This window comes from Falco cherrug, chromosome 4 (genome assembly GCF_023634085.1).
Source record: "Falco cherrug isolate bFalChe1 chromosome 4, bFalChe1.pri, whole genome shotgun sequence".
Classification (NCBI taxonomy): Eukaryota; Metazoa; Chordata; class Aves; order Falconiformes; family Falconidae; genus Falco; species Falco cherrug.
Window position 1 is genome coordinate 69,044,466 of NC_073700.1, and position 23,926 is coordinate 69,068,391.

The 23,926-nt window shown below is 39.4% G+C and overlaps 1 protein-coding gene across 6 annotated transcripts in view; it reads right to left on the reverse strand.

The window, feature by feature from the left end:
- Positions 1-23,926, reverse strand: part of MYO3A (myosin IIIA) — a 126,892-nt gene that overhangs the window by 36,505 nt on the left and 66,461 nt on the right. For all 6 annotated transcript variants that reach the window (XM_055709356.1, XM_055709357.1, XM_055709360.1 and 3 more), the window contains exons 10-21: positions 23,673-23,772; positions 21,274-21,390; positions 19,069-19,173; positions 18,901-18,984; positions 17,946-18,148; positions 15,608-15,706; positions 15,393-15,507; positions 11,975-12,101; positions 10,745-10,955; positions 9,467-9,614; positions 1,927-2,080; positions 1,331-1,419 (exon numbers count right to left, since the gene is read on the reverse strand). In XM_055709356.1, the coding sequence (XP_055565331.1) occupies positions 1,331-1,419; positions 1,927-2,080; positions 9,467-9,614; positions 10,745-10,955; positions 11,975-12,101; positions 15,393-15,507; positions 15,608-15,706; positions 17,946-18,148; positions 18,901-18,984; positions 19,069-19,173; positions 21,274-21,390; positions 23,673-23,772 (1,552 nt within the window). The remainder of the gene's footprint in view (positions 1-1,330; positions 1,420-1,926; positions 2,081-9,466; positions 9,615-10,744; positions 10,956-11,974; positions 12,102-15,392; positions 15,508-15,607; positions 15,707-17,945; positions 18,149-18,900; positions 18,985-19,068; positions 19,174-21,273; positions 21,391-23,672; positions 23,773-23,926) is intronic.

A 23,926-nucleotide genomic window follows, 5' to 3' on the forward strand; every position in this document is an offset into this window, starting at 1 on the left:
TCTGTCCCTTTCATATAATGCTGTACTGGATCCAGGACTTACCATTCTTTCTGGAGATCTCTGAATTAATTGTAGAAGTCGTCTGCAAAATCACAAACTGCATATTGACAAATCAAATCTCTCTAAAAATTCCAGGAATGGTGTACCTAACTCGAAATGTAGCTCCAAGGCTCTATCTCACTGATGCTGTAAAAAAAAAAATCCCACAAAACCCCCTAAACCCTGGCCTGTGAAGAAGGGTAAAAGATACTGGCATATTTGATTTAGAAAAAACCTTCACAAAACAACCCAGTAACAGTCATAAATTACAAAAAAGGCTTGTAAAGGAAGAGGAAATATAATTTTCTCCAGTTCCACAGTAAAAAGAACCAGGAGTAATGAACTTGCATCACAGCAATGGAGATATGTTAGACAGTAGGAGAAACTTCCTAATGAAAAAGCTTGTTGAACACTGGAAAGGGCTGATGGGGCACTGGTGGAACCTCTGTCTTCAGTGGCTGATATCAGGAATGGTACAGGAAGAGCTGGCTCTCTGCTCCTCAGCAGTGATACGCTATGCTGGTGAAGTGTAGTTCAGATGAGTTACTGCAGGCCTTTTGTAGCTGGCTGTCTTGCATGGGGCAAGTTATCTTCCATCAGCTGATGGGCAGTATGTTGCCTCCTTCCATGCCAGCTGCTCCAGCACTGCACAGACCCAATATAGTTTCCTATGTGAGACAGCAATGCCTACTCCATACCCTTTGAAGGAGCTCAAAAGGAGGTGGGAAGTCCTGCTTTCGTAAGGCAAAGTTTAAGTGACCAGTGGCATCTTGCTGCAGTGCGTCAGCAACTCCTGAGTTTGAAAGACACGTGCAGCAAGTCACCTTGTACAGGAGGGCAAGACACTGCTCATCAGATGAGTCAGAAAGCAGGGCCTGCACTATCTATCTGGCTGATGACAAAGTACAGAACTAAGTATGGCTGATGGGATGTAGGGGGTAGTAGAAAGAATGGAGGTAGATCCACAAAGCAGTGGGAACAAGCATGGCACAGGACTTTGAAGAACGAAGAGGAAGAGCAGAGCTGCATTACATAATGGCTACATTTCATTTCTTCTATAATACAGTCAGTTCATTTACCTGGTGACATTTACAAAAAATACACTCCTGCTAATGCTTTTTTTTTTGAGGGAAAATAACTTTTCAATTTACTTTTGATCTGTAAGGCACTGCCAACATTTCCATGTCAGGCCTGAATACATGAACATTGAGAACCAACCCAGATGACCTCTTCTGCTTCCTTCCAGCCCTACCATTTCACAATCCCCAACTAAAATCATTAGGGCGCTTACCTTTCCTGCATAATGGTAAATCCCAAAGGTTAGATCTACTCTTTTGGGCCTCCAAAAATATTTTGACTTCAAATTATCTTCAAATTTTTCTGAAAGGAAACACATATCTTACTGGAGTTACTGCACAATATTGTCTTCTGAAGCTGCATTCCTCTAAGGATATTGCCTGACTTCTCAGACAACACCGAGGCACAAAACGAACTCTGATGTTTTTAAGGAAAAACATACTATAATGGTCTTGTAATAAAAGGAACTAGATAGAGAATATGGGAGCTCTTGGATCAGTCACTTACTTGTACCAATTTTTTTCTGTGTGACCTCAGAAAATTGTTTGCCTTTCTAAGCTTTGGATCTTCATATATTAAACAATGTAGTAATCCTTCCTAAGGATTCCTTGGGGAATTGTGAGGGAACACCAACTGATTGAGGGCCTCTGTGTTGTAGACTAAAAAGTATGAGGACAACAAGCTCATATAATTGCTATAGCATGGGCATTGTTACTGGATGTTATCAGGTTTTGTTTGCTGCTGGTTAAAACTCTCATCTGACACTTTGCACATACCATAAAACCATAATAAAATAAGCCATATACTTACCTACAAGTGTCTGATCTGTTGCTTGTGGGAATCGACTTTCCTCATCCAGCAAGGACAATAAACCCATTGGTTTCTGCAGGAACATATCTAAGAGGGGCCTGTTGTCCTCGTATTCTATAACTCTTGCATCAACACCTTCATATAGGTATTCATTCTGCAACAAGCATCAGAAGGCAAGTTTTGTCTACGTAGACAGAAACACTTCAGAAAATAATTCACAGACTTAATTGTAGCAAATGAAAACTACATTGAAAAAGTGTGCTCCAGGGCTAAAGACATCAAGGTTTTACAGGAACAAATGTCGGTAGGGATTTATCACACTGTCAGGCTATAGATTTTAATTTCTCTTTGGATAGGCAAGTGCTTCCTATGGTACAGTTGGTAAAGCAAGATGCTTTCCGGGAATACACAAGAATTAAAGAAACAGTTGAAGAAGACTGAATGTTTGCAGATGGAGATCTCAGTGTATATTTACTTCCCTGGTCTCCAACGTAAAAAATGATCTCTTCATCTTTTAGAGCTACCTTTACTTTCCCAATTTGTTGCTCAGATCTATATGATGTACAGCGGCCAAGATTTACAAAAGTGACTACAGGTTACAGAAGCCTCACTTGTGTGATCCCTCTCCTCAGACACCTGGAAAAGTTCTTATATGGAGAAGAATGGTGCACACAGTTTATAATAATTAAAGAATGGTGTACATACTTACTAAAAATGAAATAAATTGTCTCAGGTTGGCCTCTACAACATTTTCACTCCTTTTAAGGAACTAGGGAAAGGTATTCAGCAAGATTAAGAAACAATAGAAAAACTAGTGGGTCTTCTGTGGTTTATTTGTTTGTTTGTTTGTTTGTTTTTTCTCCTGAAAACTGCAAGTATCTTTGGATTTCTACCAGACTTAGAAAAACCTGGTAACAAATGCTGTGTCCACAGTGTGATGCCAAGTTTTTATATTGAAAATAATATAAATTATATCTGAAGAATACAAGAATTACTTTCTTTAATCCTTCATCAAGGCAGAGGACAGATTTACATTTACCAAGAGAAGAATGCTCTGGGGATCGCCACCCCTCCGCTACTGTCACCTGCATTACATAATGCAGTAGCAGTTATCCACTGCACAGTGCTCCCACATACACCAAGGCTGCCTTCAGTCCTCTGTAGGCTATACTATGAAACACATAATTAGGCCATTTGATCTACTTTAAAAAATATGCCTCTTCCAAAAGATAGGACTCTATAGAAGTGTTACGTTAATGCATGGTGTTAACAACATAGTTGTGCTATCCTGAATTCATTGTGAGAAGAATGTCATAAACATGAATGACAGCTAATATTAATGAGTTCAAAGACCTCTAACCCTGAAAGACCTCTCCTTATGTGTCATTTACTTGAGTCTGAATGAATGAAGAAGGCAATATATTGAGCAGTTTGAAAAGGAGTTAACTGCCATATACACCAGAAAAGCACATTATTTGACTTCATACCTCTTAATCTCTTAAGTCAGAGATAAACAACGAAATGAATAAAATCAATAACACCATCCTGGAAATACACACCAAAATAAATAAATCTGCTGATTCATTTGAAAGAGAACACAGAATATATACCTAAACCCTTCCAGTATCCAGACTGATCTAATTTTGCAAGACACTTTTAACTCTAAGGATAGGTTATGGCTCAGTTTATATCCTGTATAATGGTGTAAGTAAGAATCTCTGCTACAGCCCCATGAAGGCTCCTCAGCTCATAACATTAACTTCATTCATGTCTCCCCTGGAGCAGTGGGCAGGTGGAGTTTTGCTTTTTATTTTAATCAATGACCTGAGTAGTAGCAGAATATAGGAGAATAATAAATGTATCACTGATATAGGAAAGAAGTTAATTACATACCTGTAGGAGCCAGTGGCAGAAGGGAATGAGTCTGTGTTATCTCCTAAACAGAGCACTGGAGTAGGGGCACCTTAACCAAGGGCCGCTGCTGTACTGACACACAGATGTTATGTTCGTGAAACCAGCTGTTACTGCTTAGGATTACCAAGAGTACACTTATTTAGGGGCAAAAGGGAAGAGATTGCTTAGGATGAATCTATCAGAGAAGAGTGTTTCTGTGACACTCAGACATCCTCAAACAAGCTCTCACAAACAGCCTATCTATAATGATTAACTTTTTCCAACTTCAAATGTTGTGAGAGAGGCTGGTTTAGAGAGCTGGAAAAAGAGTTCTCCTGGGAACTGAAAGGAGGTCTGTAATAGCTGTACTACTACACTGTAACAGAAATGTCTGCTCTCCTCCCTGCCTGGCCAGTGCCCGGGGCCTGACCTCCATGCCTGCAGCTTTTGTGACTGTTCAGTCTTTTGTGTGTGCACCTTAACAACTGAATGAGTGTCAGCACTGACGGTTTCGGTAATGCTGCCGTCTGCCCAGCAGAATATGGAAGGACTTCACTCCATCACTTCCCATGGGCTCCTGGAGGATGGCTGATAAGCAAGTCTTCCAGGCACCAGTGTGACAGATGGCTCAGAAATAAGATATCACATCACATTTTCTTATGCAATGCTGGTCTTCAACCATATTATTAGGATACAAGCAGCAAGGATAAAAGCCTAATGATGCACATCATAAAACTGTAATGAAATGGATCCTATTTGAATTAATAGGTTGAATCAGCTACAGGATTCTGTAATCCCCCATAATGTTTTATGACAAGAAAGCTTCTTAAAACAGCAGCTGCTCATTGAAATTCTAAAACATAATCCACTAGAAAGTATTCCTGTGGATGGGATGTCAAAAGGAATGACTGAGTTAGTTACACTAATACTTGGGCTCCTATCTCAACTTCATATTACATGGTATCTTTTCTGTTATCAAAACTAGGTAATATTAGCTTGTGCAACCTGTTTTTACTTAATAACAAAAGAATGATTAAAGACATTAGGAAATCGTCTCCATGTTTAATTAAAAAAAAAAGTAATGGCATTTTACTGAGAACATGGTATCATGATATTTTGATATAAACGGGAACACCAGCAACTTATTCAGGATGAACCTTTTCCAGTTTAAACTAGAAAATTAAATCGTCATATGAATGTAAAATACATTTAGTGCAAAAAGTAGCATCCTTCCAACTGACAGTAAACTTGCCCCTTTCCAAAATGTTTTAGGTATTTGACGTTACTGCTTTTACTTTTTATGAAATAATCACAAGCAAGAAAGAAATGGGAAGGCTGCCTTACTAGACAGTGTTACCTGCAGATCACGGAGCTGACAGAATTAACTTACATCGGTACCTTACATGTAAGGGAGACACCTTGAAGGACAGCACTGAAGGTGAAAAAGTTATGCTTTGCTTAATATCAACCTAAAAAAGGCTTGTGCTGGCATTCATTCCACTTAACTGTAGACACATAAAAGAAGTGGCGCAGTTGAGAGCCTGTATTTCCTCCCCCATCCGTGGAGACAGAGATGTATCTATTTGTCCCTAGTGACTATTGGGAATCTAAACTACTTTTACCTTAAACTATACTCCTCCACTTCAGCCTTTCTGTTAAATTGGGGAAAGGATATTGCATTCAGGGCTAAAAGCCTTCATTCTTAAATTCAAGCATTAAGTCAACAATAAAGAATAAGTTCCCTCAGTTTTGACTTGTCTTCTCCACATCGGCACGCAGACACTCTGCTCTAGCGGACACCATGAGCCTTGGGCAGTGACAGTACCACTGTTCTTTCCTACCACTTCTGAGGCCGTATTTTTGCAGGCCACGCTTCCCAGGAAGGCAAAACTATCAACACTTCTCAGAAAAGAAACCACTGATAATGCTAAAAACACATCACCTGAAACACCAAAAGCCCAATTCAGCCTTGCGAATTCATTTACTATTTGGCTTCACTGCTCAAGTTGCCAGAAAATGATTCACCTCCCCTGGATCCATAATCGCTGCTTGTTAGGTTGACATTGGTTAATCGAGAACAAGACTATAATCAAGTGATTTAGGCCTTGACTTCCCACTAGATACATCAAATTTCATCTAATTGCATGTGTCATGGAATTGAACAGGGCAAAACAAGGAAAGAAATGAAGAAATAATGTACCTGTAAGTTTTACCTCTCTTGAGGGAGGTGTGAAAGAAATTAAACTGCAGTATTCCTTGGGTAGAACTACAGGGTGCAATGCAGTGTCATGTCAGAGATTCCTGAGATGGCACAGAACGATCCCACACATCTGTCTCACATTGCACAGGGGTGTGGAGAGATACTAGCCTGGGAGCCCAGCATCAGGACAGCTCCATCAGTGTGGCAGTCAGCTTGGGCTAATGCAAGTCAGCGCGAAGGTCTCTGTGACTGCTGGCATCAGCCGCCTTCTAAACATAACTCCTGCCTTCTAGTATTAAAGTCAGGCAGACACACAGCAAAGGCCAGCAGCCATCCTACTGTTTGGCTTTTACCTAAGTGATACTTTGTATCATTAACAAGAATAATTTCAGTCACATGATTTTGAAAGTATTTCCTTTTTTCCCCATGAATAGAAAATTTAGTAATTATACCTTATATTTCCCTGCAAATAGTTTTCTCTTATTTGTCTGCAGGGAAGGCTTGTACTTACAATTAAAGTACATTACTGGTGCTAACACAGGTGAGTCCTTACAGTGAACAGAAAAGATTCTGAAGCCACCTGCCTTCTCGAAGGCTGCTTTCTTGTGATGTAAAACTGGAACCATCCCATTATACATAAGTGAACATTGATGTCCTATAATGACTATGAATCATACTGCAAATCATCCCGTGCCATTGGGCTGTAAGGCAGAACAATACATTTGTCATTTCCTGGCTCTGAAAGGAAGGGAATTTACACCCACGCTTGCACAAACTTAATCTATATTGTTCATTCTTCACTGCTGTACTACTACCTTTGGAGACTGCTACAAGATAATATAACGAAGTTTGATATAAACTGGTGTAGTGGTGTCATGTAAATTAAAGTAGACATCTACCTCAATTGGCATTACAGACAGAATGTGGACACTTGTATTAGGAATATTAGGATTGCTGTAAATGGAATATGAATGGAAATGAGTGTGTAAGTACCAGAAGAGTCTTAGAAGAATGGCCTGTGATTTGAATGAAGAACGTTTGTTCACAGCGATGAAATCAAGGGAAGTGTTGCTTACATCAAGATCAGAAGGCCTTCACTCACATAAAGACTGCGAGCAGAACGGAACACCCTCCAAATCTGACAACAGGCAGATGGCCGCAAGGTTAACAGCACATCACATACGCCTTTCCTTTTCCTACGAGACCACCAAGGAAACTGACTGTAGGCATAAAGGTGTACATGTTCCAAACAAGGAAAACCAGATAATAACCTTGCCTAAAGATTATGGAGGCTGAAGTAAATAAGGTTCTGAGGCAAAGAACTGTCCCATAAAAACTGGTGATTGCTAAAGGGCATAAAAGATCTGTCCAAAAACTATTTCAGCAAGAAGAACCTAAGAGACATGATGAAGACTTGCCAGCTGGTGTCCTTTGTTCTCTGTGTTGCTCACAAATGATCCTGGTCACACCACTTAAACACACACATCCCAGTGCTTTCCTGGGTGTGAGTCAATGAAATCTATGAGAGAATGAGTGGGAGCAGGTAAAATTGACATACTTAGAGATCGTGTAAATAAAGGTCACCTTTGCCGGCCATAAGGTCTGTAATTGTCATACTAATTTCATACAGGGAGAAATGAGTAAGCTGTATGTTGCCAAAATCAGAAGTTCATTTTTTCCCTCATCTCTTCAGTAGCAAAATAACCACCCTGACCTCTCTGCAGCAGGGCACGCGCAGGAGAGCAAACTGTTGCTGCTAGATGGTGACACCACAAACCTCTGCATGAATATAGGTCTGGCCAAAATGTTCTGTATTAGGATATCTAGAAACAAGTAGAGGCAGATCACACTGAACAGGACCAAAGTCTAATTCAAAAAGAGAAGGAATATTAAAACAATATTTGCATGTACAGGGATAGGGTCAGGAAAGCCAAGGCGCATCCATCAGCAGCAAAAAGGCAACCAGGGAAAATGTGGGCCTGCTGCTGAACGAGTGTGGATGACACAGAAAAGGCTGAGATACTTGATGCCTTCTTTGCCTTGGTCTTGACTGATAATCCCAGGTCCCTGAGACCAAAGGGAAAGTCTGAAGCAAGGAAGACGCCCTCAGTGGTATAGGATCAATTAGGGAACATTTGAGCAAAGTAGATGTACACAAGTCCATGGGACCTGGTCAGTGCCTGGATTTGACAGGAATAAATAACGGTGCTGCAGCCTGTACTATTTCCATCTTCCAGCTGTAAGAAACAGCAGTAGCCAAGCACTCTTTTTTTTAGTGTGAATTCATGCACTTTGGAAAGAAGATGCCTAAGCAATTACAGTAGTTCTGGCTAATTTCTCTCTGACTTTTAGATGGTATTAAAGACAAGAAAATACCTGTGACTCAGAATCTCGCACATAAATTATAAAAACAACTACAAGGTCTCAGACTGCAAGACAGCATTTCCTGAAATAGCTGGAAACAGGATAAAACATTGATCATAGAAAAAAAAAATCATTTTACACATAGATATATACACCTCTAGACTGACACATGCACGTAGACACTTGCATACATAGACACATTCCAAACTTTTATCTGTCTCTTCCTTAAAACAAGCAGTGATTAACACTAATGAAACACTTTTTCTACTAATAGTTAAAATCAGTATTCAGACAGATTTTCATCTATGTATCATAAACCCCAATAATTTCAATAAACCACAGAAAGTATTATTTCACCTAAAATTTGAATGTTGAATGTTCTGCTCATACAGAATTCTGAAATATTTCTATTTTCAGCAAGATTAATATTTTTTCCCAAATACGTTATTTTTTTCAAATAAAAATATTGAATAAAGATTTAAAGATAGCTAATTACTATGGAATTATTTAAAAATTTGAGGTGATTTTTTTGAGGTTTTTCAGTATTATCTTCAATTTCATAAACTTTTATAATTACAACCCTATTTCTTTTCTCTGTTTTACATCAAATTATTTAGATTTAATGCATCATTATTTAGCTTAGACGAACTAGTTCCTGAATAAGAACAAAATAATGTTGAGATTTTCAGTTTTAATAATGGAATTTCAGTGTTCATTAAGGTTATTAGCAAGCTATTATGAACACTGCACTTTAAAAATTATGTTACCGCTCATTCATTTTTTTATTGTAAAATCATACATTACATCACTCATGTTTTTCCTCAAGAAAACAACTGCATTTGCATCAAATCAACTATCACTGTGTTATGTTGCTTAGATACTGTAAATTTCAAGTTCAATGCATTTTATGTAAGCATTTCACTTGCAAATAGCAAGCACAGCTTCACAGAACACACACTCAGAAAACATTTGTTATAATCTGCAGTTTACAACCTATTATGGAGAAGGAGCAACGTAGTTTCTTCAGACAAGGTTTTATATGTTAAGAAATATTAAAGCTTTATCAAAATATTCAACACATACCTGTTCCCAGGCAAAGACATGTTGATTGAAGTAGAACTGAATTTGTTCATTGGCAATGTTGATACAAAGTTGTTCAAAAGAATTTTTTTTGAAATTCTCAAAGCCAAAGATATCAAGAATTCCAATGTTCAAACCATCATCATTTCCACTGCAAAGATTAAATAAACTTTCTATTGTTGCATCTTATTTTACACTAACTAGCTTCGTTATTATTTCACAAAAGGAAATAAAGGGCCAAATCTGTACACCAGTTAAACAGGGTAATTTTTGCTACATTAGATATCTCTTAAAATAACAATATTTTTTAAAAAAATACAATAAATGCATATCAATTCAAAGATGCCTGTATTTGCAGACCAGATACACTGAATCACATAATGACCGACTCAATTGATAAGTGTATAGAGGATTTACAATTTTATTTTTAAACTAGTATTTGCTAGTTATTATTCTACTGTAAAAAGCTGACTACAGTACAGAAACAAGATGTAGTTATTTTTGTTTCTCTTGTAATAAAACAGGCTTTTCTTACAAGCATCTTGAAATTAAAGATTGCTGTCATCAAATATTATTTCTTCATATTACTTTTTCACAACAATTAAAACTGCCTATTTTCACATGAAATTCAAAAGAATGAAAAGCTAAACCTTTTATGCATCTAAATAACAACTTTAAGGACCAGGGTGTGGCATGAACTTAAATTACCAATTAAGGTCTAAAGAAGTACTATTAGTAAAAACTTCAGTTTGAAATTTTACTTAAGGCATTCTGAGAGGTACATGGTCATTTCTGCAACTGGAAAAAAGCTTTAATATTTGTATTTATTTGCTGAAACAAAAATTTAAGGGGATATAATTTTATATCAAACTGAAGTTGTGTTTGGAAACTACTCTCACAAATATATGAAACCATGCTCATAACAAAAATGACAGAAGCATTGGCACCAGCACAAATACGAGCAAATTTGACCTATGTAATCAACAGATGAATGTCAAAAGTTGACCCTGGAAAAGTATAAAGGAAAAATAGTTAGTATGTAATTTTCAAAAGGTTAAATAAGCAATGGTCAAACATGAAAACGCCAGATGCTTGTGCTATCCATATCCACTGTATCTTCACTGCATACTACGAATAGAATAAAAACTTCTTTTTTTTTTTTAACATGGAGATGTCATGAACAAAAGGTAGCAGACAAAAAGTAGATGAGAACACCAAATGCTCTAGTGTAGACAATATTATTCCCACAGAAAATCTTTATTCTGGAAAAGCTTTTTTTACCTTAAATGTTTGTCAGGTTTGAGTAAAGTGTTGATGCGATTGACTATCCAGCTAAAAAGGCGCCCGTAGAGTGCTTTGGCCATGGCATCTCTGACATCAGTGGCTTTTTCCACAGTGTTGGGACGAATAATTGTTTCTCCTCGAGTCACTACACAGTGAGAGGTGAGGGCCTCTTGCAGTTCATCTGCCTGAATACACAGCAAGGATGCACCTAGGAAGGAAGGTCACAGGCACAGCTCAGAGGCAGATTTTGGAAGTGAAAATACGCATATCTGCAATCAAAGCTGGAAGTGCAACATATTATGAATAAGGGCCAAATCAAAGTCTTGAACTATGACTAATGCGGGCGTTCATGCCAAACAACTGTCAATATTTAATCTAGTCACCAACCTTCCTAGCTTCCACTGCAGTCATTAAGTCATTCAAAGCAGAGGCCTGTAGGTTTTAAATTGCTTTATTAAGGAGGCTTCTAAATTGCTTTATCAAGGAGGTTATTTCTCCAAACTGTCTACAGAGAAATGCTAGGGAATCTAGGTGACCATGTCAGGAGTATGTAAATTGTGAGGTGTGACTATCCCTCTCAGTTATAATCCATCCATATAAGCCACTGCTGTCCTCCTCCTGCTCCAAAATCGGGGTTCTTCTTTCCCAGTTCCACAATATTTTTCTATCTATGGTAGGAAAACATGCAAGAAGATAGCATAAGGACTTCATTATCTCCCCACTTGTAGTTACTGAGAAAGAGTAGTAACTTTCTTAATAATCTTTGCCCCTTTCCCTCCTCTGTATCCTGGCAGCCTACAGTGTAAGGTTTCCCTTCCAAAGAATTAGTGAGCCATATCTCAACAGGCACAAGTGGGGAACAAGCAATGACTATCTGAGAAAGAAACTGGGAAAAAAACCTATTCAATGTGTTAATGAGGTTCTCCATCAAATGTTCAAATAACCTTGGAAAAAATCCAAAGATTTTCTTTTCAAGCATCTGCAGTATTAGTCATGTTTCCTGAATACCAGTGAACTGGTTAGTCAAATAAGCTGCATAACATGGAAGATGTTTTCTTTTTGCATTTGAATTCAGGTGGGCTTGGAATTAATCTATCTTCAGCATTTAATTATTCTTGCAAAATTTCAATGTGAATACAGTTTTCATGGATAACTCTCCTGCAACAAAAGAAATTCACTACCAAAACACTAACGGAAACCAATCTTAAATCAAGAAAAAACACTCACAATTCTCAAGGGCTACTGGATTGGAAATGTTGCTCTTGTCAATCATATGTTCAGATACTACTGCAGAAAATTCAATGTTACCCACATTTAAAATGGCAGCCAGGACACTGTACACACTTCCAAGTTCCTGAAAAGTATATTAAAAAAGATGCAATAGTTAACAGCCAGATAGATTTGTCACTTTGGTTTGTGCAATGGGCATGTGTGCGTGTTGTTTCCTGTTGTCTGCCACATGCTTCCTACTTTTAGGAATACTGTTCTCAGCAGTTATTCCCTGTTCTGTACTCAGCATAGTCTTTCAAGTCTAAGACACCAAAGAGGGCAAGACAAACTATAACCTAATCTTTCTTCCATACTTGTCAACAGGACATGATTGACATGGAGCAGGGGAAGCACAAAACAGTGGTGAACATAATCCTCTTACACAGAAAGAACTCAGAGGTTATTTATATCCACCCTTGACCATGTCTGCAGGTACAACCATGTCTAAAAAATAATACCCAGATCAACAAAACCGTAAAAAAATCTGCATCTGTGTTTCTTGGAAACAAGGTACTCCAAATAATAGGTCTGCAACAGCTCCCACTGATGTCATCAGGAAAAGTTTCACTGGGAGAAGAGTGAGACCTCACATCTCTGATTTGGCAAAGCACTTTACCCCTCAAAATGTCAGTTAGAAACTGTGTACTCATCAAAGCACTTTAGTATGGACTTTAACATATTTAAATTCCAAATTATTTAGTAGGTTCTGAAGGGGATTCTGCCTTGAAAAAGGCTAATATTAGCCTGGACAGTGAAGAGATACAGACAGTACATTATTTTAAGTACTTATATATGGCAAATAAAATCATATTTGCAATTAATGAAATAATGATGTCATTGCAGGTTTGACTTAGTTTTGAACTGTGAATTTTCATCTGAACTGTGGACATCTGTATACTTGATGATCTGAGTATTTTCTACTCAGAAATGCTGAGGTGTTCCTGTAAAGCAGACAAGGTTTGAAGCTTGGAATCTGTGATACTATATATTTTGAGGCATGCAGTAATAGTGTATTTTTTAAATAGCAGGTTTATAAGCTTTACAGTAGTTTTATAAGAAACAGTTCTGTAAATTTGATTGGTATTTTATAATGATGGACTTTTCATAATTGCACAGCATTTTATTCCCTCATATTCAATAGTTTGCTGGTATCATGTCAGGCATCATTTACTCAGATAAAATCCTTAATTGCTTTAGAATTCTTGATCTTGTTTTCAACACTTTCAGAAGTTAATCTAGCAGTTAATAAATTAATTAGTCCAGTGACAGCAAGACAAACTAGATAAGCTCACTCTAAAAAATTATGCTCAGAATAATTGGCACACAATTTACCTGGGTTTTAAGCTTAGGGACACAGATGAAATGCAAAGAAATACATAGCTTAACGTCTGCTGTTATGCTGTGTACAGTACGTATAGCCTTTTCCAGTGTGTTTGAAATCTGGCTTGATCTGTCTCATACAGCATGATTACTGTCCACCTCAGACAGTCTTTTCCTATTAATTTTGCCATGCAGACTGAAATTAAAACAGTGTGATTTTAAGATGGGGAGTAGTGACAGCAGTTTCTATTAAAGCCTGCCAATCCATTAAAAATAAAAGAAATAAAGCTTTGATTAATTCTCAGTTTTAGTTAAAGTGGAGAAAATACTCTGTCCAAGGTTTTCTGCCAATAAAACATGGAACATGCTTCTATAGAACTTCCTCTGTGCACTGGGATGCATGTCAAAGCTTAAGGCTGTGTTACTAAAAAGTGATCTTAGAAAAGGAACTCATTGTCTTACAGTATCTTTTTGTCACTGAAAATAAATTGTCTCGGCACATGTATCCTATATCAAAACCTCAGTGGGGGAAGAAGACTTCTCTGTTCCTTCAGTCTTGCAAACACAGCCTCAGACAGGCTAATTCACCCTGTGGAGAATGTAAGACAGGCTAATGCAGATGGGGCTCACATGTAAACAGTTGGTTCCTATGGTACTCAACCTGCTTCTGAAACTGTGGGGGTTCTACAGGTAGATAATTCTTTAGAGATTCAGCTCACAGTGGCTTGCTGAATTAATCAAGTGAAGATCCATGCTAGAACTGCACAATGCAGCTAGTGACCTAGTTCTAAGTGGATCTTCAATATGAAAGGAAGGTCTCTTTTGGATGGTCAGGATTATTGTCTTCGTTCATCCAAGTGAACAAAAGAACTGGGAACAAAACCAGACTTGCTGCTTTTCATGGTATAAATTAGGACTTATCAAGGTCTCTGGTGCTGTGACAAAACTGCTGTCAGCGCTGAGCTGTGCATATCCTTCCATGCTGCTTCTGGAAAGATGAAAGTACAGGTGTGAAAGGATGTGCTAGTACAGGTGTGATATTACTAACTGCAGTTGCAAATAAGCATGTAGAGGAGAAAGAGACTGTGAATGCCACCGCTACTATGACTTAATGCAAAACAAGTATGGAGGAACAGAATAGATTAATAAATCTGTTCTGCTAGCTATTCAAATATTTACATTGAGGGAAGCCAGAAATATTCAACTGAAGTGAGTAATCTTCTGTGAAAAGCTCCTTAAAACATGCAGTTTTGTCGAAGAAATTAAAAAAATACATCCACTTTGCAGCGCTAGTGCTATATTTCACAGATGCTATATGGATCATAGTCCTACTATCATTTGTGATAAAGTTAGTCAGTGGTAAACTACGGCCATGATGCACCACTTCTCCCAGGAAGAGAGAACTAGGGTGCAGGATGAGGTTTCCTTCCCTTGCATCCTACTCCATAAATCCAGAGGCCTGTTTTTATTTTAATTACACCAAAGACAGCCTGAGGAGAGGGGGTTTAATGGCCAGCAGAACAATGATATGACCAGTTAATGTTTAGTGATGAGATTCACTCCAATGGGATGTAAAAACTTCATTTTACTTTACCCCTGGAGTTGTGAAAATGTAATGAGTTCATCAAAACTCAGATCAACTCAATGAATTTTTAGGACTCTCACCATGGACTTAATCTTAAAACAGAGATGAGACTCATATTCACAGGCCTAAAATTATAGGCTAATAAATAGTTACAACATAATTTTCTATGCATTTAATTTGTAAAAGCCTTTTTTTCCCAATTACTAAGCTGTGCTGTGTTCATTGATTTCAAAGTCTTGTTGACTAATACAATTTTATTAGTTTATCAATGCCATGAAACCTTAAAAATTTAAATGCGGTAATATAACAGTAAGTTGATCATGCAATATCCTAAAACATAAACACACTACTGCTAAATGAATAAATTAACAAGGGATATTATTTGAATGCTTTATACAAGCTTTTCCTGATCAAGGTAGCTATTAAAGTTTACAAAACAAAAAATAATAAAAAAGGGTTATCAGCACTCACCTCCAGTGTAAAACCTATGACTTTAAAGCACTGTTCAATTGATTCAAACTGAGACTTATAAAAGCTATTGTTCATGAAATCTTGCACTATTCTGAAATGATCATTCTGCAGATATCTGAAAGAGTTGATAGATACAGAGTTAGAATGTAAATGAAGTTGTGAATTCAACACCGCATTCCTTAGTAATCAATTTAAGTAAAAATAAACTCCATTACCTGGGAGGTCTATATTCTGGCAGTTTATAATGTGCCAGTTTTTTCTTTTCCGCCAGACCAGCATAAATATAATAAAAAATATGGAAATTTTTCTCTCCTCTGAAACAACAGAAACAACGAACTGCTTTAGTAACATAACTGTTACACTTAATGATGACATACATGCTATTATTAAATAGCTATTTTAGTAACAGGCAAGGCTCATGCAAACTGACAGAGGACTCTGAAAGAAGCTTTATTAGACAAGTTCCTGTGAAGTGAACACCCTTTCCGTGCCATTGTATACTTGTTTCGAAGCTGCCAGGGTGGCTGCTCAGAGCTACAACCAGTTAAATGCTGCTCTGCCTTTGATGCAATTGGTAGATGCTGGGTGAGATACGGCATGTTGCTCACCACTAGCATTAAATGGGCTGCTTAACTTCCAGTTATTTTAAAAAAATCTTCTGACCATGGGAGAGCTATACACTCCTGTTTCAATGAATCCAGTATGTTTGCTGTGCCCTTTAGCCCTAAACCAAGCACATAAGCAGACATTCAGCAAAAGGCCTTATGACTTGGCATCCTTTGCCTAACAATTAGGTGCCCAAACCCAGGACAGGAGGTTTATTGCACATCCAAGGTTCCTGTGCACCTTAGGAGGAAGAACTAGATGCTTAGATGGAAATTTGCAACCACCACTGAACCTTGAGATAGCCAAGTCAGTCACTATGAAACGGCAAAAAGGAATTGTGTTCAAAGCCCTGCTTTCTGCATGGACTGAGGTGTGTCTCAGGAGCACCATTACGTGCGTCTTTGAAACAGGATCAGAGCCCAGTACACTCCTCTCTACATGGGGGGTGCCAAGATCAGAGTCCAGGGCCAACTTAGTTTGCATATTTTACTGTGGACAGTCAGTAATAGAGACCAAAATCAATTTAAGGAGTAGAAGCAGATCTCTTATCTTCCCCCTTTGTATCTTAACCATTATGTTGCAGAGCCATGCTTTGCACACTCTCTGAAACCTCACTGTGTCCTGATGGTTTGTGCATTCTCTTGGAAAGGTAGGAGAACCTGTAGGTTCAAAATCTCTTGGCTTGACATAAGTCTGGAACTTGGGTCTCCCTTTTCTGGGTAATCAGTCACCACTTTTCCGCAAAAAGTCATTCCTAGCTCTCCACGTGAGTTTGGGAGTCAGGTTCTCCCAAACAGCAGAACAGACTGCCCTTGCAATGCAGGTACCTGAACGCCCGCTCACTGCCCTGGCACAGCCACAGGGACCAGCCACACAGAGACCTCAGGGAAGAGGCTAACATGCTCCCACAACCAGCTTCAGCTGCCCTTGCAAGTTCACACCTTAAAATTTAACCTCCTACAGTGGCTCTCACGTTAAACTGTTTGGTGGCACTTTCTTGTGAATCCACACATCTAAACAGCTACCTAAATAGCATTTGAGGCATGTAAATTCTTCACTATCTTCCTGTCTCTGTGTGTGGCAAAATATAAACTGACAGTCACAGAACAAACACATGAAAAGTGATGAAAAAAGTGGTATTTTGAGAAAAAAGCTGATTTTATTCTGAAAAAGCAGTTTCTGTGCTTATGTTCAAACAGGGAAAAACCACAATTTCATAAAATTGCCTCTAACTTTAAATTTAGTGAAACATTCAAAGTGATACTTAGTGATACTTAGATACTTAGATCAGCAAGCAGAAAAATTTAAGTCAGTGACAACATTCCTTGTCTCAAATTCGGTTTTTCATATTGTTATTATGGCAGAAATAGAGTTGCCAAAATATTTTTTACTTGGATGTCCTGTATTTTTGGATAGAAAATACATGTCAATATTTTAAAATAACTGGAAATGCCATTTAATTTTACTGTCATTTTATGTTATGAGATCACACACATGACAGATGGATCTGTTCTGCATTTCGTCCATAACCCTTTCTAACCAAAATGGAAAACAAGCACGTTGCAAGCAAACAAACAAACAAGCTACAATATTAGAGGAAACGCAGAAGAAATAAATCCAAGTGATATACTTGACATAATACTTCAAAATTCCACAAAGACATTTATAACTAAACTATTAGAAAGTTTTTAATACTTTACACATTCTGATACACTTTATATATCATATATATATTTTCATGAGATTTGTTTAAATAACCCAGGAGGCAATGAAAAAAAAATCAGTAGTTTTCAGCTAACTTACAGATTTATAAACTATTCATATATCATTTATGAGAAAAAATCCCAGTACCTTATTAATTTTCATGTTTTGATCAAAGATAATTTCCTGCATTGTAGGCCTACTCTGTAACACCCAACTGAGGTAAAATGTAATTTTTATACTTACACTGCCTGGTGAACAACTCTGGATTTTTCAAGGAGATACTCTGAAATCTGGGCTCCTACTACAGTGCCACCACAAGTGAATTTCATTTCCAAATATTTTCCAAATCTGCTCGAGTTATCATTGATGATAGTGCCTGCATTCCCAAATGCTTCTACAAGGTTATTAACCTGGAGGATCTTTTCCTGTAGAGTCCTGTTATTAGCCTGGATATGAAAGATATTACTTCAAATTACCAGTAATCAGTCAAATATATTCATTTTTAAGTGTTTCTTTCCTCTTCTAGTTGTTATTGTAAAGTGTGATGTCATCAGAGCAGCCATTCCCATGTGACTCATATGGAAAGAAAGACGTATATATCATGAAAACTCTCAGAATACAGCAATCTGCAGAACTAATGGCTGGCTGGAAGAGATCACACACATAATGACAATGACACCACCAGAACTAATCAGTTTCTGTGGTCCAGCACTCTGCAATGGCCAGCCTGCTTTCAGGATCCTCGTTAGCATCTGCTTACTGCTGCACGGCACCTTACCAACGGATCAGTTTGCTTGTATCTCACCTGGGACATGCAAAAATGGCATTTTATTTAGACAATTATGGTGACCGCTTCCCAGAATGAGCATGTCCCACTGACAGCAATGTGGTTGTAGAAGGAGGTAAAAAGCTACAAAAGTACCGTTAGGGTGATTTGAAGACAATTAAACAAAGGACAAAGTCACAGACCTCACTGCAGTGGGTATTTCCTTGCGGAATCCCCAACACATTTTCAAGTGACCCTAGTTCAGGAGGGAGGAAGGGGTAGACAGATCTGCATCACGTTCCAATCTAACCTTACAGAAGTTCTTTGGAAAATGTACTACAGTCTTGCCCCCTTGCCAGTGCCCCGTCCATAGGTTCAGTCAACTAGGCATAAGATCCAAAGCCTTACAGAAGCATCCCCTTTGAAACATACCTTGCCCAGGACAGTGAGCTGCTGGACCAGAAGATGGGCACTTTGTGTCTTGCCAGCTCCACTTTCTCCAGAAATAACGATACACTACAGAGAACAAGAGCATGATTCTGAGCTCATTACGTATCTCTCAGCCTGACAATATAAATAATTAGGACACCTCATATATACCTGATCAGAGTTGTATGTCACCATGGACTGATAACCTATGTCAGCAACAGCAAAAATATGAGGAGGGTTGGCAGTCCGTTTGGCTCCAATATACAGTTTGGAATGCTAAGTGTAAGAAAAATGAAAATGTTATCAGTGCCCCTTAACAACTTTTTTTTTTTTAAAATCAGAACTTAGTTTTATTTTCAGATTAGTGTATAGCATGCTGAGGTTACCAGCAGTAATCCTTTCTGAGTGAGCTGTTACCACGCTCACTATACCATTAATCTGTATATAGTCAGTACTACAAGAACTGCTAAAAAAGACGAAACATAATTTGGTATGATGTCAGCCCTGATTATGCTATGAAACTCAAATTATTAGAAGAGAATTTAATGTTGCCAGACATCAAGGACCAACTTACCATAGAATCACAGAGGGGCGAGGGTTGGAAGTGACCACAGGAGACCATCTGGTCCAACCCTTGCTAAAGCAGGTTCACCTAGAGCAGCTTGCACAGGATCACATACAGGCAGGGTTTGAGTATCTCCAGAGAAGGAGACCCCACAGCCTCTCTGGGCAGCCTGTTCCGGTGCTCTGTCACCCTCAAGCTAAACAAGTCCCTCCCCATATTCAGACGGAACTCCCTCTGTTGCGGTTTGTGCCCGTTGCCCCTTGTCCTGTCGCCGGGCACCACTGAACGAGCCTGGCCCCAGCCCCTGGACACCTGCCCCTAAGGTATTTGGGTGCATCGGTGAGATCCCCTCTCGGTCTTCTCTTCTCCAGGCTGAACCGGCCCAGCTCTCTCAGCCTTTCCTCATCAGGGACACGTTCCAGTCCCCTCACCATCTTTGAGCCCTCTGCTGTACCCTCCCCAGCAGTTCCCTGTCTCTCTTGTACTGGGGAGCCCAGAACCGGACACAGCACTCCAGATGCGGCCTCACCAGGGCACAGCAGAGGGGGGATCACCTCCCTCGACCTGCTGGCCACGTTGGCCCTAATGCCCCCCAGGGTACCACTGGCCTTCTCGGCCCCACGGGCACACTGCTGGCTGACGGGCACCTTGGTGTCCAGCAGGGCTGCCAGGCCCTTCCCCGCAGAGCTGCCTTCCAGCAGGTCAGCCCCAGCCTGCGCTGGTGCGTGGGGTTACTGCTCCCCACGTGCAGGACCCTACACCTGCCCTTGTTGAACTTCAGGAGGTTCCTCTCTGCCCAGCTCTCTGGCCTGCCCGGGTCTCGCTGAATGGCAGCGCAGCCTCTGGGCTACCAGCCGCTCCTCCCAGTTTGGCATCATCAGCAACCTTGCTGAGCGCACACTCTGCCCCTTCATCCAGGTCGTTGGTGGATAAGCTGAACAGGACTGGACCCAGTACTGGCCCTGGGGAACACCGCTGGCTACAGGCCTCCAGCTGGACTCTGCGCCGCTGATCACAACCCTCCGAGCTCTCAGCCCACCTCACTGTCGCCCCACCTAACCCACATCCCTGAGCTTGCCTGTGAGGATGTTATGGGAGATGGTGTCAAAAGCCTTGCTGAAATCAAGGTAGACAACATCCACTGGTCTCCCCTCACCTACCCAGCCAGTCATTCCATCACAGAAAGCTATCAGATTGGTCAAGCATGATCTCCCCTGCGTGAATCCATGTTGACTACTGATAACCTTCTTTTCCTTCACATGCTTACAGATGACCTCCAGGATGGGCTGTTCCATCACCTTTCCAGGGATGGAGGTGAGGCTGACCAGCCTGTAGTTTCCTGGGTCCTCCTTCCTGACCTTTCTGAAGACTGAAGTGACATTGGCTTTCCTCCAGTTCTCAGGCACCTCTCCTGTTCTCTATGATCTTCCAAAGATGATGGAGAGTGGCTTAGCAATAACATCTGCCAGCTCCCTCAGCACTCAGAGGTGCATCTCATCAAGGCCCATGGATTTGTGGGTGTCAGGTTTGCCTAAATGATCTCATAATTTGGTCTTCCTAAACTAAGGGAAAGTCCTCCTTTCTCCATACTTTCTCTCTTGCCTCCAGGGTCTGGGAGTCCTGAGGGCTGGCCTTAGCAGTGAAGACTGAAGCAAAGGCAGTACCCAGTCACTCTGCCTACTCTGTGTCCTTTGTCACCAGGGCACCCACCTCATTCAGCACCCCACCCACATTTTCTGTAGTCATAACACAAATACTCGTATTTTAATGGAAACTTGTGTTACAAAAGAACCAAACCTAGATTTTCACACCTGTGAAGAATAAATATCTATGTTCCGAAATGGATTGACAGCAATGAGAATGTCCCCAACATATGTGTAGATCTGATCCTTGGCGTAACCTTTCTGCAACTGCTCTGTTACTGTATTCTGATGGAGAAAGAATAGGAACATTGAATCACACAGGGAAAAAAAACATTAGAAAATGCAGAAATTATTTATATAGTTATAATGAGTGAGGACAGATAGAGAAGGTATTGATAGTTAGGAATACAACTGTTTATGATCATAAATGAGTAACACTTTCAAACACACTGGTATTCCTAAATGCTTGTGTCCAAACTCACTTTGAACAATATATACTTATAGATCCCCAAGGGGCTGTAGAAAAATGAGTTAAGAAGTACTGCTTTAATTCAATTAATCAAAGGTTTCCATGAGACAGTCCTGTCTTCATTTCTAACACTACGGCTTCATCTAGCCCATCAAGCTAGAGCCATATGCTTGAATTCATAACTGCCATTACAGCTGCTCTTAACATTACTGTCATTTATGATAAGACACAAATGTTCAACTGTTTGGATCCTATTCATGTAAACAATCGGGCATCTTTCTATATAAATAACCAGCCTCTGCTGTGATTGTTCGTTGCTGCTGCAGAGCCAGTTCCCCCTGAACCAAGAAAAACAAGGTACCCAGTTTCTTGACATAACTTCCCTCAGCTGCTTCTGCATACAGAGCTGGGTATGTAAAGTGCCTCGTTAGGTTTCCAGTCAAAACAGGACGTGAGAACTGGATGAAGACATTCAAACCAGCCTCAAGACTATTCTGAGGTACATGTGAAAATATCCAGGCCCTATTTCCACTGGAACAGAATGACTGGCAGCTACAGAGGACTACAGAAGGATTGCTTTCCCTCCTCATCTATCTGTTCCCAGTGTTGTGCACTGTGTTCTCTCCAGTGCACTTAAAACCTGATTTCTCAACAACTGAAGAGGTTAAATTTCCTTCACAGGAAAACCTAAGGAGAAAACCTGGGTTTTCCATTGCCTTGATAAACTCTTCCCTTTTTTGGGTTTCAATGCTACATAGTTTTGGCCATAACTAGATTCCCATTAACAGAATTTTTAAGGGGAATTTCTGCCCTTTTTGAAATTATTTCTTGCACCAGTCTCCTGGTTTGCTCTTCTGATGGGGTTATACAAACTGCAGGAAAAGTTTGCATGGAACAGTTTTGAGAAGCTGCTATTAATATGTAAAAGAGGTTTGAAACTGTATTTGATTTAGTAACATATCACATAGTCAAATAATGCCTTTAGGTGGAGGCTTCCTGAGAACTTTCCTGAGAATGCTCCACCTCTGAAGAGGTAGGATTGGGGTAATCTTCCAGCTTGTCTTGTTTTTTTGTGTGTCTTCTCTTTAGCTCAGATTTTTTATATGCTTCATGGCAAAAGACAAAAAACAGTTTTGCTAGCATATGGCTATTCCCAATATTTAAAAAATGCTTAGATTTGAGTTTTGTGAAATAGACAAAGTTTGGATTAGCTCAGTAAATATTAACTAAACACTAAGCTACTATAACCCAACTCTTGGAAGATGGAAGATGTCTGTGGGCTGTTAACGTTATGCAGTTTACCAGCTCAAGAGCCATATTTAGTATTCTGGACTGACAAAGATACAATATACCAGAGAAGTTTCACAGATAAGAGAATGTGAATTACATTCTATGCACAGCCCGGTAGAGGAAGAATGACAGTTTCTTTACAACCACTGATGGCCTCTAAGACCTGCAGATAAAGTGCTGTGGCCTGATTCCTCTTTCTGGTTTTGAAGGTTAAAGCATAAATTATGCATGTTCCTCTGCTCCCAGTGGACTGATTTTTGAACTTTGACAAACCAGTGAGATTTGTAACCAGTAATTTCATCAAAAGTTCAACAGAAGACATTGACAGGATAGAGCCTCAGCAGACATGCATTGATCTCAATGCACCTCCACACCAAAGTAAGTCAGTGGGGATCCAGCCTAGGAAAGTATGGTAACCTAGTTTAAGACAACTCTAGATGTCCAAGCAACAGGGAAGAAGGTACTTGTACTTGGACCTGAACCAATTTCAGGTTAACATATAATTGCAAACTAGATATTTAGGTGTAATAAAATCCAGCAACATAAATCCTGTCAAGCAAATAGTGCTACAATACTGCTCGGTCTAAGGCTGTAACTGCAGAGCGTGTTTTAGCTTTGAGTTGGACTCACTCCTGACACAGTACATCTCATCTAAAATGTTTTCCATAAACTGGTAAAATGCCATTGTACACTTACACAATTGAAGTTTGACAATATAGTTGAACTTGAAAATCAACAGCACACTATTGTGTTTCAATATGTGATTACCTACCCCTCTTCAGGGAAGTGTGAAAAAGGAGGCTCTTACCTCATCCAGTACTTCCAGGGTTGCTAAATCATCTACTTCTTCCTGGTTTGAAACTAGTGACTTACTGTAGTTCCCTTTCTTTGTATGAATACGTTCAAATCTAGAAAAGACAGACATGTGATTTCCTAATGTAAGAAAACAGAGAAGATTTGCAACTGTAACCATCTTGAAGGCAATTCAGCCAAAACATTCCAGCTTTGCACTTTTCCAAATTCAAACACATGAATGAATGAATAACAGGACAGGATAGAACT